The 14,909-nt window shown below is 63.9% G+C and overlaps 2 protein-coding genes across 5 annotated transcripts; one reads left to right on the forward strand and one right to left on the reverse strand.

Moving 5' to 3' along the window:
- Positions 1-1,454: 1,454 nt before the first annotated feature.
- Positions 1,455-2,177, forward strand: LOC117436772 (E3 ubiquitin-protein ligase RNF182-like). The gene has a single exon (XM_034067238.1). It carries the CDS (start codon positions 1,455-1,457, stop codon positions 2,175-2,177), a length of 723 nt encoding a protein of 240 aa, XP_033923129.1.
- A 2,840-nt stretch (positions 2,178-5,017) lies between these two features.
- On the reverse strand, positions 5,018-14,699 carry ZNF335 (zinc finger protein 335). 4 transcript variants are annotated; one of them, XM_034066778.1, is made up of 27 exons: positions 14,369-14,699; positions 13,805-14,078; positions 13,374-13,451; positions 12,873-13,202; positions 12,638-12,772; positions 12,399-12,557; positions 12,072-12,315; positions 11,774-11,951; positions 11,581-11,693; positions 11,356-11,374; positions 11,034-11,150; positions 10,869-10,945; positions 10,592-10,752; positions 10,248-10,477; positions 10,063-10,171; positions 9,881-9,975; positions 9,512-9,798; positions 9,295-9,433; positions 8,846-9,226; positions 8,615-8,757; positions 8,130-8,269; positions 7,544-7,647; positions 7,384-7,461; positions 7,169-7,252; positions 6,931-6,996; positions 6,731-6,812; positions 5,018-6,013 (listed from the first exon to the last, which is right to left on the reverse strand). In XM_034066778.1, the coding sequence occupies exons 1-27, from the start codon at positions 14,558-14,560 to the stop codon at positions 5,895-5,897; spliced, it is 4,134 nt and encodes a 1,377-aa protein (XP_033922669.1). In that variant the 5' UTR covers positions 14,561-14,699; the 3' UTR covers positions 5,018-5,894. The 4 variants fall into 4 exon arrangements, with proteins under 4 accessions (XP_033922669.1, XP_033922668.1, XP_033922666.1 ...); XM_034066777.1 differs by having other exon boundaries at positions 7,544-7,644; positions 12,057-12,315; XM_034066775.1 differs by having other exon boundaries at positions 5,018-6,010; positions 12,057-12,315.
- Between the last annotated feature and the right edge of the window lie 210 nt (positions 14,700-14,909).

Genomic DNA, 14,909 nt, shown 5'->3' on the forward strand with positions numbered 1-14,909 from the left:
TCTGCCCTCACTGGGTGCTCGCTGCCCTCACTGGGTGCTCACTGCCCTCACTGGCTGCTCTCTGCCCTCACTGGGTGCTCACTGCCCTCACTGGGTGCTCACTGCCCTCACTGGCTGCTCTCTGCCCTCACTGGGTGCTCACTGCCCTCACTGGGTGCTCACTGCTGCCCTCACTGGCTGCTCTCTGCCCTCACTGGGTGCTCTCTGCCCTCCTGTGGTTAGTGCTGGGATGGGGTTTGTCCTGCCCGGGCTGGGGGCTCTGATGGCTGCTGCCCACTGGAGCTGCTGGAACCACCGCTGTGAGGGCTGCAGCCGGGGGGGGGGTTGGCACAGGGGTAGGGATGTGCTTGGCTGTGTCCAGCCTGGATCTGGGAAGCTCTGCAGCCCCGAAGTGCTCCTGGGGTGTGAGGGTGGAGTGAAGGGCCTGGGCACACACTGGCAGGTTGCTCTGCACCCCAGGACCTGCTCTGTGAGGTGCTGCTGGGACGGGTGTGCGGGGCCCTCCCCTCCTGAGCAGGAGCCGCCATTCCCAGGCTAGGGAAGGGCAGGGGCTGTGCCAGTGCTGGGGGTGCCTCAGGACCCTGCTCTATGGCAGTGCTGTCCCCAGGGCCGGAGGCTGCAGTGTCCCCACTGCCGGCATCCGAGGCAGGGAAGGAGCATCCTCAGGGCTGCCCAGGAGCAAAGGAGCAGTGGGGCTGCATTGATCCCCCAGCACCGACCCCCTGCAGCCCGTAAGGGGCCGGGGGATCCCCCTGCCCCCGCTGTGTCCCGTGGTGTGCAGCTTGACCCGAGCTCCGCACAGCACCGGCCCCGGCCGAGCATCCTCCTCCCGCTCCCGTTGCCAGGCCAACGCCGCGTTGGATGCCGACAGCCCCTGCGCCAGGGCCTCCGCAGCGTGCCGGGCAGCAGCCCCACAGCTCCCCATGGGGTGCCCGCTGCAGCCGGCCCCCCAGCTGCCCCCACGACGGACACTGACCCACGGCCGCGTCCCCTCCCGGAGCCCCGGCGCACACCGCAGGTATGGGGGGTCTGGGGGGGTGAAGTGCGGGGCGGTCCCTGCAGTCAGCAGAGCCGTGTCCGAGCCCCAGGAGCCTGCACACATGGGGAGGGATGAGCATCCAGGCCCAGGGCCCTCAGCCGCTGCCGGTGCCTCCCTCCCAGCCAGGCACCGAGGCAGGGATGCGGCTGAGCCCCAGCGCTGGCAGCAGTGCCCAGTGCCTGGATCCCGGCTGTGCCAGCCCTGGGAGGCGGCTGCTGCTGGTGCCGGTGCTGGTGCTGCACTCCCCTGGCGCTGGGCAGGACCTTGCCAATGGGGCCAGGCAGGAACCAGCCCTTAGAGCTCACAGGGGTTCCCTCTGCCCCAGCCCCGGCAGCCCCAGGCCCCGGCAGCCCCAGGCCCCGGCAGCCCCTGGCCCCGGCAGCCCCAGGCCCCGGCAGCCCCAGGCCCCGGCAGCATGGCGCAGCAGGACTCAGAGCATGGCCCTCGGACGACGGCGCCGGCAGCCCCCGAGCTGGAGTGCAAGATCTGCTACAGCCACTACGACACCTGCTCCCGCAGGCCCAAGGTGCTCGGCTGCGGCCACCGCCTGTGCGCCCGGTGCCTGTGCAAGATGGTGCCACCGGCGGACGCGTCCCCCCCCCGGCTCTGCTGCCCCTTCTGCCGCCAGCACAGCCCCGTGCCCGCTGGGGACGTGCAGCAGCTGAGGGATGATGCTGAGGCCCTGGCGCTGCTGCCGGCTGAGCAGGACGAGCAGCAGGGGCCCCCCCAGTCCCCCGAGGTGCTGCTGTGCCCCAGTGTGCTGGAGCCGGTGCCCAGCCCCGAGTGCCTGGTGGTCACCATCCTGCAGGTGCCGGAGGACGTGTCACCGCCCGAGGGGCTGGGCAGGCTGGAGGTGGTGCGGTTGTACCGTCCGGCCAGCCCGGCTGCGCTGCCCTGCCGCGGCCCCGGCCACAAGTGCCGCTCCTGGGGGTGGCGAGCGGTGCCCCGCTTCATGCTGGGCGTCCTCTGCCTGCTCTACTTCAGCTCCCTGCCCTTCGGCATCTACCTCCTGCTCATCGAGCACCACAGCCTGGGCATCGTCCTCGTCAGCCTCGTGCCCTGCACCCTCCTCCTCTGCATCATCTACAGCCTCTGCCAGTGTCTGTGCCGCGAGCTCTTTGGGTTCCCCCACTCCTGACTCTGCCTGCTGAGCTCTGTGCTGTGCTGGGGAGGTTGTGGGCACCTTGGGGAGCTGTCCCTTGGCTATGGGTGTTCCTGCCCCACAGCTGACCCATCCTGGGGGTCTGCCTGGACCGTGGGAGATGCTCAGTGCAGAGCAGCGCAGACTTCTGCAGGAGCACAGTGCAATCCACGAGCGTTCAGAGCCTTGACCCTCGTGCAGCAGAGCTGGGCCTGGGCTGGGTGCGATGTGGTCACCAGGAGGGGAATGGCAGAGCTCGTTCCCAGCTCCCTGGCACATTAAAACCGTGGTGCAGCTCTGCCCTGTCTCTGCCTCCCCGGGGCTCCCTTCTCTCCCTGCCCGGCTCCCCTGGCCCAGTTTGCACCCGGGGCTGTGCAGAGCCGCCTGCCACAGTCCGGCCCTGGAGCCAGGGCCTGAGCCCCATCCTGGCAGCGATGTCCCGGTCAGTGCCCCCCGTGTGGTGCCTCCCCCATCCCCATCAATGCGTCTGTACCTCCCTGTGCTGTGACAGCAGGAACGGCCACCCCCAGCCCTGCGCCCCACACGTGAGCCCACCCCACGTGTGACCCTGGGCAAAGGGAACCTAAGCAGCTTGTGTCAGGATCTGCCAAGATCCCTGGGAGCTTTACAAAGTGGAGATGCCCCCATCCCACCAACATCCCCATCATCATCCCCCCCACAGCCCTGGATCCTTCCTGGACCCAGCATCCCCCCTGCAGCCCTGGATCCTTCCTGGACCCAGCATCCCCCCTCAGCCCGGCAGCACCAGGATGCCCAGGACAGTGACATTTATTTATTGCTCTCCGTGCCCGCACCCCCCGCTCTGCTCTGCGGGGCAGCAGCCGGGGCCGTGTCCGTGTCCTGCCCTGCTCAGCCCCGGGGCTGTCCCCTCTCGGGCCCCTGTTCCTGCTCCCGGCTCTCGCTGGGTGCCACCATCTCCGCCACGCTCCAGATCTTGGGTTTTGGGGGCTCACTGCCCTGCTCAGGGCCCGGCCCCGCCTCGGGGCTGCCCCCGTCCCCCTCCTGCTCGGGGCCGGGACCTGGGTTCGCCCCCGGGCCCCTCTCGCTGTCGCTGTCGTCGCCGTCGGAGGCTCCGCGCGGGGCACAGCTCCCGTTGTTCTCCTTCTTGAGGCGCCTGCGGGCGTTGGCGAACCAGGTGGAGACCTGCGTGAGGCTCATCCTGCAGCCCAGCGCCAGCATCACCTTCTCGCCCTTGCTGGGGTAGGGGTTCCGGGGGTGCCGCGCCAGCCACGCCTTCAGGGCCCCGGTGCTCTCCCGCGCCGCCGCCGCCTTCCCCCGCCCCGGCTCCGCCGGATGGACCTGGGGGTCAGGATGGGGCTGAGCACCTGCCCCGGGCTCTGCGCCCACAGTGCGGGGGGTGCAGGGGACAGCAGCTCCCCGGCCCCAACCATCCCACACCGGCCGGTGCTGGGGCAGGAGCGGGTCCCACGTCCCGGCTGCCCCTGAGTGGTGCTTACCAGCGGTGCCAGGAGGGTCAGGGGGGGCGGCAGGAGGCTGTAGGTGGCCAGCACGGGGCAGGGGCAGGGCAGCAGCGCTTGGGGGGGTCCCCATGGCCCCCCGCAGCTGCCTGGTTCTCGGCCTGGGCTCCCCTCGCCCCGCGGTGCTGCCATGGTGCAGGGAGAGGAGCTGGGGAGCTGCTCTGGGGTGTTTTATAGCTGCCGGGGTCCGGTGACTGACAGCTGATTAGGGGGTATTAGCACCCACGGGAGCAGGGATCTGGGGCAGCCGATACATCCCCCCCCCCCACCAGCCAGGATGTGTCCAGGCCCTGCAGCCCTGCATGGCCCCAGCGCAGCCCCCAGGGATGGGGTGAGCCCACAGACCCCCGTGGCCATGGGGACACAGGTGGGACAGGGCACACTGTGGTTCTGCTGCAGTGCCCAGGGCTGGCAGTGCCCATCCCTGCCCTCAGCTCTGACCTTCCCTGGGCAGGGGTCCCACTGTGGGGCAGGATGGGAACTTGTGCATGGTGCTGAGTGCTGGGCTGGAGCCTGCACCTCCTCTGTCCTGGTCGGGTCCTCACACAGCCCCAGTGCTGCCAGACCCTCTGCCCAGGAGCAAGGGGGCATCACAGCCCCTCTGGGGACCCTTTTCGGGGGGGGGGGGGGGGGGGGGGGGCATCCCGTGGTGTTCCTGCCTGCATGAAGGCGCAGCAGGCAGGGGGCAGGCAGGGCAGACATGGGCAGCTGTGCGAGGGGCCCTGGGAGCCTGAGACCCCCTCAGCCATTGTGCCCCCCTGCTAAGAGCAGGATTATCCCACAGGTTGTGGCCGTCATTAAACACCAATAATAACACTCTCAGGATATTAAATATGTAACAAACCCGCTTAGCGCTGGTGGGACGGGAAGGGGAAGGTCACCGGTGCTGCTGAGCCTGACACATCCCTGGCCTCCCCGCAGGCCTCTGCTGATGGTACAAGGGCCCCCACTGTGGCTATGGCCAGAGCTCCAGCAGACCTGGAGCTCCCCACGTTGGCAGCCGGGAGCTCTCTCCCGTCCATCCCATCCCCACCTCAGCTGCTCCTGGGCTCTTGGCAGCCACAGCCATGGAAGGCACCAGGCAGCCAGGACGGGACCAGTCCTGGCCATGGCCCCACAGCAGCTCCGTAACCTTGTCCCCACAGGACTCCTCCATCCCTGATCGGTGCCAGCAGCCGAGGATCCGATTTATTAGATAATGGGGCTGTAATCTAGGGAATGCTGCACTGAACCTTAACCCTGCTCGGCACAGCTGGAGAGGGAGGCCCAGCCAGGCAGGCACAGGGGCAGGCACAGCTGCCTTGCACTGAAGTTGGGTGGTTCTGGACCTTTTTCCCCTCTGCAGATAATCACTTTAATGCAAGAGCACCAAACTAAAACTCAGATTAGCTGTTATAATCACATGTAAACACTTCCAGACAATCCGCTCAGGGGGGAGGCTGCTGTAGTCCGGGACAGTTACATGGGATTTAGGCTGTTTACCACTCGATTAATTTCATGACTCCAGCCCCCAGCCCACCACTGCAGCTGATGCCCGGTCAAGGTCACTCGGGCAGAGGAAGCCAACAGCCAAGTGCAGCCACATGTGCCTGGCCCCAGAGCCAGGCTCGGACTCCCAGGGACAAGCAGCCAAGGCAGGAGGGAGCCCCATGCCCCTCAGGCAGGCACAGGCACAGGTTTCAATCCCTTTCTATTCATAAGCACAGTCAAAGCTTGAGAACATGAGAACTGAACACCCCACAACCCAACCCCAGAGTCCATCCCTCTTTAGAAGAAAAATAGAGCATCTTCCCCCACTGCCATGTCCTGCTCTGGGTTCTTCCAGTCCAAAGCCCCACTGCTGCCTGCCTGCAGGCCAGAGAAGCCAAGGGAAGGCCAAGTACCCCGCATGCAGGGAGCGCATGGCTGTGGCTACGCAACCCTCCTGCAGCTCACCACAGGCTGTGCTCAGCCCCACAGCTCCTGCCGGACCCTGGTGTGCTGGGCAGATGCTGAGTCCATGGAGTTCAGAGCATCCAGTGCACCAGGCAAAGAGCCTGTGCAGACAAGTGCTGCCCCTGCGGCTGCAGAGCAGGTGCTGCTGGAAGAGCCGTCCGTGCTGGGGCGATGTGCAGGACCCTCACGGGGCACAGCAGAGCTCAGGCATGGCCCTCATGGCCCCGAAGCAATAAGGCAACTGCTGAGGAGGCTCCTGCCGGCATGGGGGTTCCCGGTGCTAGTCCGTGAGCGTGATGACATCGTAGTGGATCCCCTCCTGCAGCTGCTGCATCTGCTCGGCTGCTGCCTCGGCCGTGAACACCCCCTGCGCCTGGGCCATGGCTGCGTCAGCCACTGCTGCACAGGAGAGCGGTCAGAGAGGGGCTGCCCTGCACAGCCCCATGCAGGAGCCTGGTGTGAGCACAGGGGTCAGAGAGGGGCTGCCCTGCACAGCCCCAGGCAGGAGCCTGGTGTGAGCACAGGGGTCAGAGAGGGGCTGCCCTGCACAGCCCCATGCAGGAGCCTGGTGTGAGCACAGGGGTCAGAGAGGGGCTGCCCTGCACAGCCCCAGGCAGGAGCCTGATGTGAGCACAGGGGTCAGAGAGGGGCTGCCCTGCACAGCCCCAGGCAGGAGCCTGATGTGAGCACAGGGGCCGCCGCGCTCACAGCCAGCCCACGTTAACTACAAAGGCATCAGGGCATCTGCACCCTGTGGAAGCTGCAGCACATCCCAGCACCTCGGCTCCAGGGGAAGGGAGCTGGAGCTGCTCCACAACTGGGGCAGCAGAGATCAGACACCAGGGCTGGCCACCTCCCAGAGCTACAGGGACTCAGGCAACCAAGTGGCCACAGAGTCTCATCTCCCCAGCCCGCTGGCCAAGGGCAACAGCACAGCCCCCCCGTCAGCTGCAGCAGAGGAGCAGCATTTGCAGCAGGGCTGGGCTGGGCCCATGGCATGGAAGCAGCTGCCAACGGCATCACAAACTTCCTGGCAGGAGCAGCACCCCAAGACCTGGAGGGAGACAGAGCTGCCAGAGCTACACCAGAGCTTGACTCTGGGCCCTGGGATCCTACCTGAGACTGCTGAGTGTGCCGCTGCCTCCAGCTGCGCCTGCGTGACCAGCTGCTGCTCAGGCGAGACTGGCATGTACTGGATCTGCAGGGAGGAGAGGACAGGAGGGTCCTGCACTGAGCTGCCAACCCACATGCACCTTCTCTTTCCCACCCCTCCCTCTCCAGCCCATCTGCACCAGCCACCAGGCCTGGCCCCTCACCTGCGGCTCCTGCAGGAACTGGCTGCCCTGCTCGTACTGGATGTGGGTGATCTGACCATCCTGTACCTGGAGACAAGAGCTGCAGTGAGGCTGTGTCAGGACCACCGGGTATCTGTGCCCTCAAAAGAGCTGTGGCTTGAGCAGAGCGAACCACAGGGAGCAAGGAGGTCCAGCCCCACACATGCACACTCAGGAGCCCCATCCACCACACCAAGGGAGCAGATAGCCTGAACCTTACCTGGATGTGATGACCCCCCGGGACAACAACATACTCGTGGGGAAGCAAATGCTGTACACTGTCCTGGGCAATGATGTACTGAACCTGCAAACACCGGGATTCAGACCCAACAAATGTCACCACTGCCCCATGCCCCTCCCCAGCAGGGCTGGTTCTTGCCTGTTTCCTGTCCCCACCTCACCTCTCCCACTCCAGCTGCACAGAAGCCCCCTCACCTGGTTGTCAGAGGTCACCAAGTGCTGCACTGTCTGTCCATCAGCAGTTGTGATCTCCTGGATGTACGCAGCCTCCTCCTGCAGGTCAGCAAGAGCCAGTGTCAGTGGGTTCTGGAGCAGGGAACCCCAGAGCTCCCGGGTGGGAGGAGATGTGGCTCACCTGGCTCGGGACGCTCTGCCCCTGCGTGACAATGATGTGCTCCTGCCCTAGAGCCTGCTGCAGCCGCTCGGGAGCCAGCACTGCCTGCCCAGACTGCAGAGCTGCTGCAATGGCAAGAGAGCTGCTGTGGGTGCTGCCAGGGCTGTGGGCACTGCCGGGGCTGTGGGCACTGCCGGGGCTCTGGGCAGCACTGGCCCCGTTCCTGAGCAGCCCCTGCCCAGTGCCTGCCCCAACGAGGAGTTGGACACTTCAGAGATCTGCTCACAGGTCAGAAGCTAAACCAAACTCTCCCAACATGAAGGGAACTAGAGCTCAGTGTGGGCAGAACAACCTCCACATCAGAGCATGAACTGTGCTTCCCATTTCAGCTGTGACCTGCTCAGAGCACTGCTGCTCCCACAGTGCACTGAGCAACTGGGATGTGCCTGGAAGAAACCCCAGACCCTGGTTCTGCACAGAAGCACTCAGCCAATGCCTCACGGGAAAGGTCCCTGTGCCCAGCCCTGTCCCTGCACCGCTGGCACTCACCATCAGCAGGGGACCCCTGGCCCTGATCCCCACACCCTGCCCACAGGATACATCTTACTCTGCAGTGTGGCCAGTGTGTCCTCTTCGCTTTTCAGTATGATGGTCTGTGGGGCAGCAGCTGCAGGAGCCCCTGGCCTCTTCCCCTCCGAGCTGTGCAGACGCTGCATGTGGAACTTGAGGTGCCCGTTACGGTTGAACCTGCAGGAGGGAGAGTGAGGTGGAGCTTACCACAAGCAGCACAGAAGCTTTGTGACTCTGCAGGGACCCAGGCCACAGCCACCACATCCTATGACATGGCCTGTCCCAGCTCCCACAGTGCTTCAATCAGTGCTCAAGTACTGCACCTCCCCATGCAGCAGCTCCCTGAGATGAGGCTGGGCCCACCTGCAGCAGGAATGGTTCTCAAGGACAGGGTCCTCTCTACCAGGGGGATGCTCCCAGCAGCAGGATTGGGGCAGTCACTCTCTGCCAGTATCCTATCTCCTCTTGAGCCCTGGGGAGCTCATCTCTCAAAGCAGCAACAGCCTCACAAGCTTCACCCACCTCTGCCCACAGACTGGGCAGGAAAAGGGCTTCTCGTTGGTGTGCGTCAGCATGTGCCTGCGCAGGTCCTTCTTGTTCTTGGAGGCGAAGCTGCAGTGGCTGCACTTGTGTGGCCGCAGGCTGGCGTGTTGAACCATGTGGCTCTGGGGGCAGAAGGACAAGCGCAGGGTCAGGAAGCCCCGTTTCTCCAAAGCTCCTGTTGCCAGGGCTGCTCTGTGCTAGGGAACCTACCCGAACCTCTGGCCAGAGGGCTGCAGTGAATGGACAGTCAGGACATTTGAAGGTGCTGGGCCCAATGTGGGCTCTCTTGTGACTCTCCATTTCTGCTCTCCCTGTGAACATGGCTGTGCAAATCTTGCATGAAAACTTTTTGGCTGTGGAAATCTTGCACGAGAGCTTCTTGGCTGTGGAAACCTTGCACGAGAGCTTCTTGGCTGTGCTTTGGAGCGCAGGCCACTTGGCCTTTGGGGATGAACTTTCCTGGCCCTCGGAGGCTGGGGATAAAGACGAGTCCTTCTGGAGCTGACTAGTGACACAGTGCACCAGGGGCCACTTGACACCAGCCTCCCGGCGCTCCGCAGGCGAGGGGAAGGCAGCGACTCCGCTGAGGGGCTGCAAGAGAAAGACCCGGTCACAGCTGCACCAGCATGGCCCACACCAGCACTGGTGCAGCTCCTCACCTCTGTGTGTTGGAACTGGCTCTCTGCAGCACCGGGAGGCACGAGACAGGGATTGCTGCGGCCCTTCAGATCCTCCTCTGCCATCACAGCCTCGCTCACAACCACCGCCTCGGAGGTCTCCACAGGGCTCTCCTCCTCACTGTGGAGAGGATGGGGTCACCTCACCACTAAAGCCTCCTCATTCGAGGCCACAATGCCCCCACCTGCCGCAGCTGACCTGTACAGGGCACCCGGAGCCTGGATCTCCTCACTGATGGGTGTGATGATGCTGTACTCTGTTGTCCCACCAAAGGGGATAGTGATCTGCTGCAGCTCTGAGCCATCCAGGGTCGCCTCCTCATAAGCCTCCTGCACCAATGTCTCCCCAGGCTCCACCATGTGCAGCGTCAACAACTTCTGCTGCTGCTGCTGCTGCTCCTTAGAGTCGACCTCTTCCCCCTCCTCTGCCTGGGGCTCACAGGAGACTGCTGCCTCTCCAGAACCATCCTGCTTCACCACAGCCACCTGCAGGGCGGCAGCAGCCCAGGCTCTGTGAGACGGCCCCTGAGCAGAAGAGGCCTCCCCCTGCTCCCTGAGCCCTCCTCACCTGCAGTGAGCCCGGGGCCAGCTCTCGCTGAGTGCTCATGTTCAGCAGGAGATCCAGGGCAGTCTGCGTTGCCAGCTCTGCAGATCCAGCCACATCTGCAGGGCTCACAAGGGAAGGGTCAGGCACGTGCTCGCCCACCTCTCCCATTCCCATCCCCACCCCTACAGTGGCCACTCACTCACCTTGTTCATAGATGATGGTGGCCCCTCCCAGGGAATCCTGCGAGAGGATGGGAGGCTCTGTTCCTGGGAGGGCCTGGACCGTGTGGTAGGTGACGGGCGCAGTAGGTTCCTGTGTGAGAGGGTGAGCTGACAGCACAGCCGGGGCCCCGAGCACCAGGAGCTGGGCCATGGGCAGCAGCACTTACCGGCGGACTGGCCTCTGGTTCAGCCGGGGCCTGGACCTGGCTGTGCTGCTGCTTCAGCTCCTCAATCTGCTGCAGGGTGAAGAAGGGGCGGCGGCGGCACGGCGGATCCTCAGGGTGCATCTTTGCCCACTCCTCGAAGGACTCAGCATGGCGGCAGTGCACGTGGAGCCGCAGGTTCTTCTTGTGCTTGGTGGTGAAGTGACAGAACTCACAAGCAAACGGCTTCCCTCCTGCAGGAGATGGGAGTCAAGCAGGGGGTCCCTGCAGGACAGCAGCCAGGCTCTGACCACCTCCTGGAGAGCAGCGGACACGAGGGCAGTGGGCAGGCAGGCAGCTCCTCTCACCCGTGTGCTTGACAGCCATGTGGGACACCAGGAAGTCTTCCCGCAAGGTGGAGTACTTGCAGAAGCTGCACTTGTAGGGCTTGTCGTTCATGTGGGACAGCTGGTGGTTCAGCAGGACCTTCTTGTCCTCGCAGACGTAGTCACAGAACTCACACTTGAACCTGCCAGGACAAAGCCACCTGTCACACGAGCAGCAGGGACCTTCTGTCCTCCCCCGAGGGGAGCTGGGACACGGCTGGGCTCTGCCAGGGCGCCTGCGGGCTCTGCTGGCTCCCACCTGCGGTTGGCAATGGCCTGGATGTGTGTCAGAAGATGCATCTTGAAGGTGTAGCGCTTCTTGAAGGACTTGCCGCACTGCAGCGAAACAAAGCACAGCAGCGTCCACCTCCCCTCAGGCCTCACTCACTGCTGCCACCCCCCAGGCTGTGTGTCCTCCCCTCACCTTGTCACACATGTGTGGCTTCTCTGTGCTGTGTGTCTTCATGTGCTGGGTAAGCCTCTTCTGCATGGGGTAGATGCGGTTGCACACAGGGCACGGGAAGGAGTTCAGCTTTGGGGGCTGGAGGAGGAGCATGAGGATGAGCTCACTGGGAGGAGCTCACCAGTCTCCTCACCCTCTCCCCACCGCAGGACTGGGCTGCCTTTCCTCAGATGATGCAGAAACACTGCCTTCAACTAGGCACCAAGAAGTTGTGGAAGACCCAGGCATGCCTCTTCCCATGTAACGGTGTTGAGGGACAAGCCAACAAGGAACTCAAACTCACCGGATCTGCTCTTTTTTTCCTGAAAAAGAAATAAGAAACCCCCCTTTTGTGTCAGCTGTATCCCAAGCCCGAGCTCCCTTGCACCCAGACACCAAAACTCCCTGTTTTGGAAATGGCCAGAGGTCAGGGAAGGGGAGGGCACAGCTGCCTCCCAGGGCAGGAGGAACACCATTACTGCAGCTCAGCTAGGCTGCAGGGCAGTCTGTAGGACTGCACATCTCTTACCTGTCCCGGCTGTGCACTGCAGAGTGCCGGATGACATCCTTCTTGTACACGCTGGTGTAATTGCACTCCTCGCACTTGTAAGGCTTGCTGCCCACATGGTTGAACATGTGTTCCTGTGGCAAGCAGAGTAGGGCCCGTAACTCCCAGGGCTACGACCCCCCGGTGGGCACAGCAGTGGGACAGACATGCTCACCTTGAGAGAGGACCAACGGCGGGCACGGTAACTGCACTGTAGACACTTGAAGAGCTGTGGGTTGTTGGCCTCGTGTGAGTTGACATGGAAACGCAGATCATCGTGTGTGAGGAAGCGTGAACCGCAGATCCGGCACAGGTACGGCCTCATCAGGGGCTTGGGTGACTTGTAGTAGTACCTGTGGAACAAGGCATGGGCTCAGGGCTGCGGGAGCAAGCTGGGGCTGGACCGGCCCTGGGCAGAGGCCAGAGGGCCCAGCACCGCCTCGGCTCACACCCCTCACCTGTGCCCCATGTACTTGCGGTATTTCTTGCCCAGGAAGCGGCGGGAGGGCCGCCCGCGCCGCCTGGGGAGCACGTCTGCCTCCTCAGAGCTCATGTTGGAGGAAGGGTCCTTGTTCTCTGAGTCGGACTGGCTGATGCTGGGCTCTGCCAGGCTCTCGCTGGTCCCATTCTCCAGCCCAGAGGATGTGGCTGCTTCCGAGTTCTGCAGCTCACAGCCTGGTGTGCTCTGGGATGTCACCAAGGGCTCCGTGTCCCCTCCTGCTCGACAGAGCACAGCACAGCTCCAGCACACAGCTCCCTGCCCCAGGCCACCATGGGGCTGCTGCCTCTTCCCCCCTCACCTTCAGCCACATCCTGGGGCACATCCTCCAGGGGAGGACACTTGCGGGGTCTCCCCAGGCGGCGGCGCAGCCTCTCCTCGCTGGATGTGGGCACACTGCGGCTGAACTTGGGCTGCCGCCCACGGGGCTCGTCCTCAGCTGGGTTGTAGTCACTGTCCTCTGGGATAAGGAGCCCAAAATGTGAGACACACACTGGAAAAAGACTAAGCTACATAAGATGTGGGGAGGACAAGTCCTACCTTCAGAGTCATCAATAGCACCAGCATCCATAATATCATCATCATCTTCGTCTTCTGGGACCTCCTCCTCCACAGTCTTTGGCACAGATTCCTCCTTTTGTGAACGTCCTTTCTTCAAAGCCAGAGCTGAACCCGCTGCCACAGAGAACAGAACAAAACCAACCTGCATGGTGGAACAGGTCCTTAAACCCCTCCCCAAGAGCAGAGCCCATTTCCCCCAGCACCCAGCACCCACCTGGCTGGAAATGCCGCTCTTTCATGTGGTTAATCAGTGTTTTTTTGGAGATGCTCTTGTACTGACACATCTTGCACTTGAATTGCTGCACCACCACCACCTCCATCATCTCTTCCAGGGTCTCCATGTCTGGCTGGTCCAGCTCCTCCTCACCATCCACCTCTTTGGCCTGATCTGGCTGTGCTGGCAGCTCCACCGCTTCCAGCTGCTCAGAAGGCTCTGAAGGGCCGGGCTGGTCAAGGCATGTGGAGGTAGGTCCATCAGCAACAGCTTCTATCGCCAAGCTATTAGCCAGTGCAGAAGTGGCCATCTGGGACACAATGGGAGCACCTGAAATGCCAAAACTAGGTCAGCCAAGAAGACCCTCATCTGTGTCTAAGGCTGCTCCCACCTCTGGGGCAAGAACTGGACACCAGTTCAGTGACCACCTCCCAGCAGTCATCGCATCCCGAGGGACTCTGGCACAGGCACTGGAATGCTCACCCCAGGGTGCAGCCTTACCATCGTCAGGGCCTTGCAGGATGAGGTACTGGGTGGTCTCTGCCCCACCATCCTCCGCACTGGTCACAGCAATGCAGCCTGAGAGAAAACGGAGAGCAGGGTGGGTAACTGCCAGGCACAGGGGCTGTAGGGTCTGTGGGGCTGTCCCACGTTTGGACACAAGCAGGAAGTGGTGAGGAAGGTCTGGCTGCAAGCACCACAGCTGAAGGAGCAGCCAGACAGAGGGAGGGCTGGTCTGTCAGCAGCTACGAGCTCGTCGTCAAACCCTCCAGCCACTGCAGCAGGGCAAGGAGAGAATCCCCACTGACAGGGGTGTATGATGACACGTGGATGCACTTCCCCCTCCTCAGGCATGGCACAGCAACAGCACCCTTCCCAGCACCCCAGGTGAGAGCAGGCTGGGCTGCCACAAGTGAGCAGCTCCCACTCACTCTGGATGATGTCAGGCCCGATTGTGGACTCGATGATTTTGTCAATGGCAGAGCCTAGGTCCGAGGAGGTGGATGCGGTGGAGTCCGACACGACTGTGGCTCCATCAGTGATGACACTGGAATGTACCAGGACTTGTGGGGACTCTGACACCATGATGGACTGGCTCACGGTGGAGACACTGGAGACCAAGGTGGACTGGGCAATGGAGGATGAATCCGGCAGGTAAATCCGGGGAATGGCATCTGTGCTGGAGCTGCTTTCCGACACCTCTTCCTGTATGCAAATGACACCAGCACAGAGCTGCTGGGAAAGGCATCAGCAAACTCCCTGTGGCACTGCCAAGGACCCTGGCCCTCCGGGCCTGCTCTTGCTACTGAAGAGGCTTCTGTTCCTCAGGTCAGCAAGCAGCCCCTCCACCAGCACTGTGACAACACCTGCTGCCACCGGCTGAACTACAGCCCTGGCTCCGAGGCTGGGCCTGCCAGAACCATACAGAGAAGCACCAAGAGCCCCAACCCAGGCACCCTCCCCTCCGAGCCGAGCGCTGCCCCACGGGCTCCTACCAAGGAGGCCTCGCAGCTGTCGGAGCTCTGCCCCACGCCGGTGTCTGCCGCTCGGGAGAGGGCTCCGGGGGCCGGGGCGGTGTCGCTGCTGTCCGCGGACACGGCCTCGGAGGAGCCGACGCCCAGGCCGCTCTCGGACGGCTCCTCCCGCGGGGCCGCGTCGCTGCTGCTCTGCACCGCATCCTCCTCCATGCCCGCCCCGCCGAGGCCCCCTAAGCACCACCTGAGGAGGAGGCCGCCGCCATCAGCGCCGGAGCCCCCGGGGGGGACCGGGGCTGCCCCCGGGAGCGGCCGCGGAGCAGCCCCGTGCCCGGCGCTCCCGTCATGCCCCGCGGCGCCGCCCGGCCTCCGGCCGCCATCTTGCTGCGGGGTCCCCCCCGCCGCCTCCGCGCGCGCGCACACGGCGGGGCGGCCCCGGAGCGCCGGGGCGGGGGGCACCGGCGGAGCCGCACGCAAGGACCCGCGGCCGCCGCCCGCCCGCCCGCCGCCTGCGCGCTCACCCGGCCCGCAGCGGCCCCGCCGCGCCTCCGCCGGAGCCGGC

The sequence above is a fragment of the Melopsittacus undulatus genome, chromosome 10 (genome assembly GCF_012275295.1).
Source record: "Melopsittacus undulatus isolate bMelUnd1 chromosome 10, bMelUnd1.mat.Z, whole genome shotgun sequence".
Taxonomy (NCBI): Eukaryota; Metazoa; Chordata; class Aves; order Psittaciformes; family Psittaculidae; genus Melopsittacus; species Melopsittacus undulatus.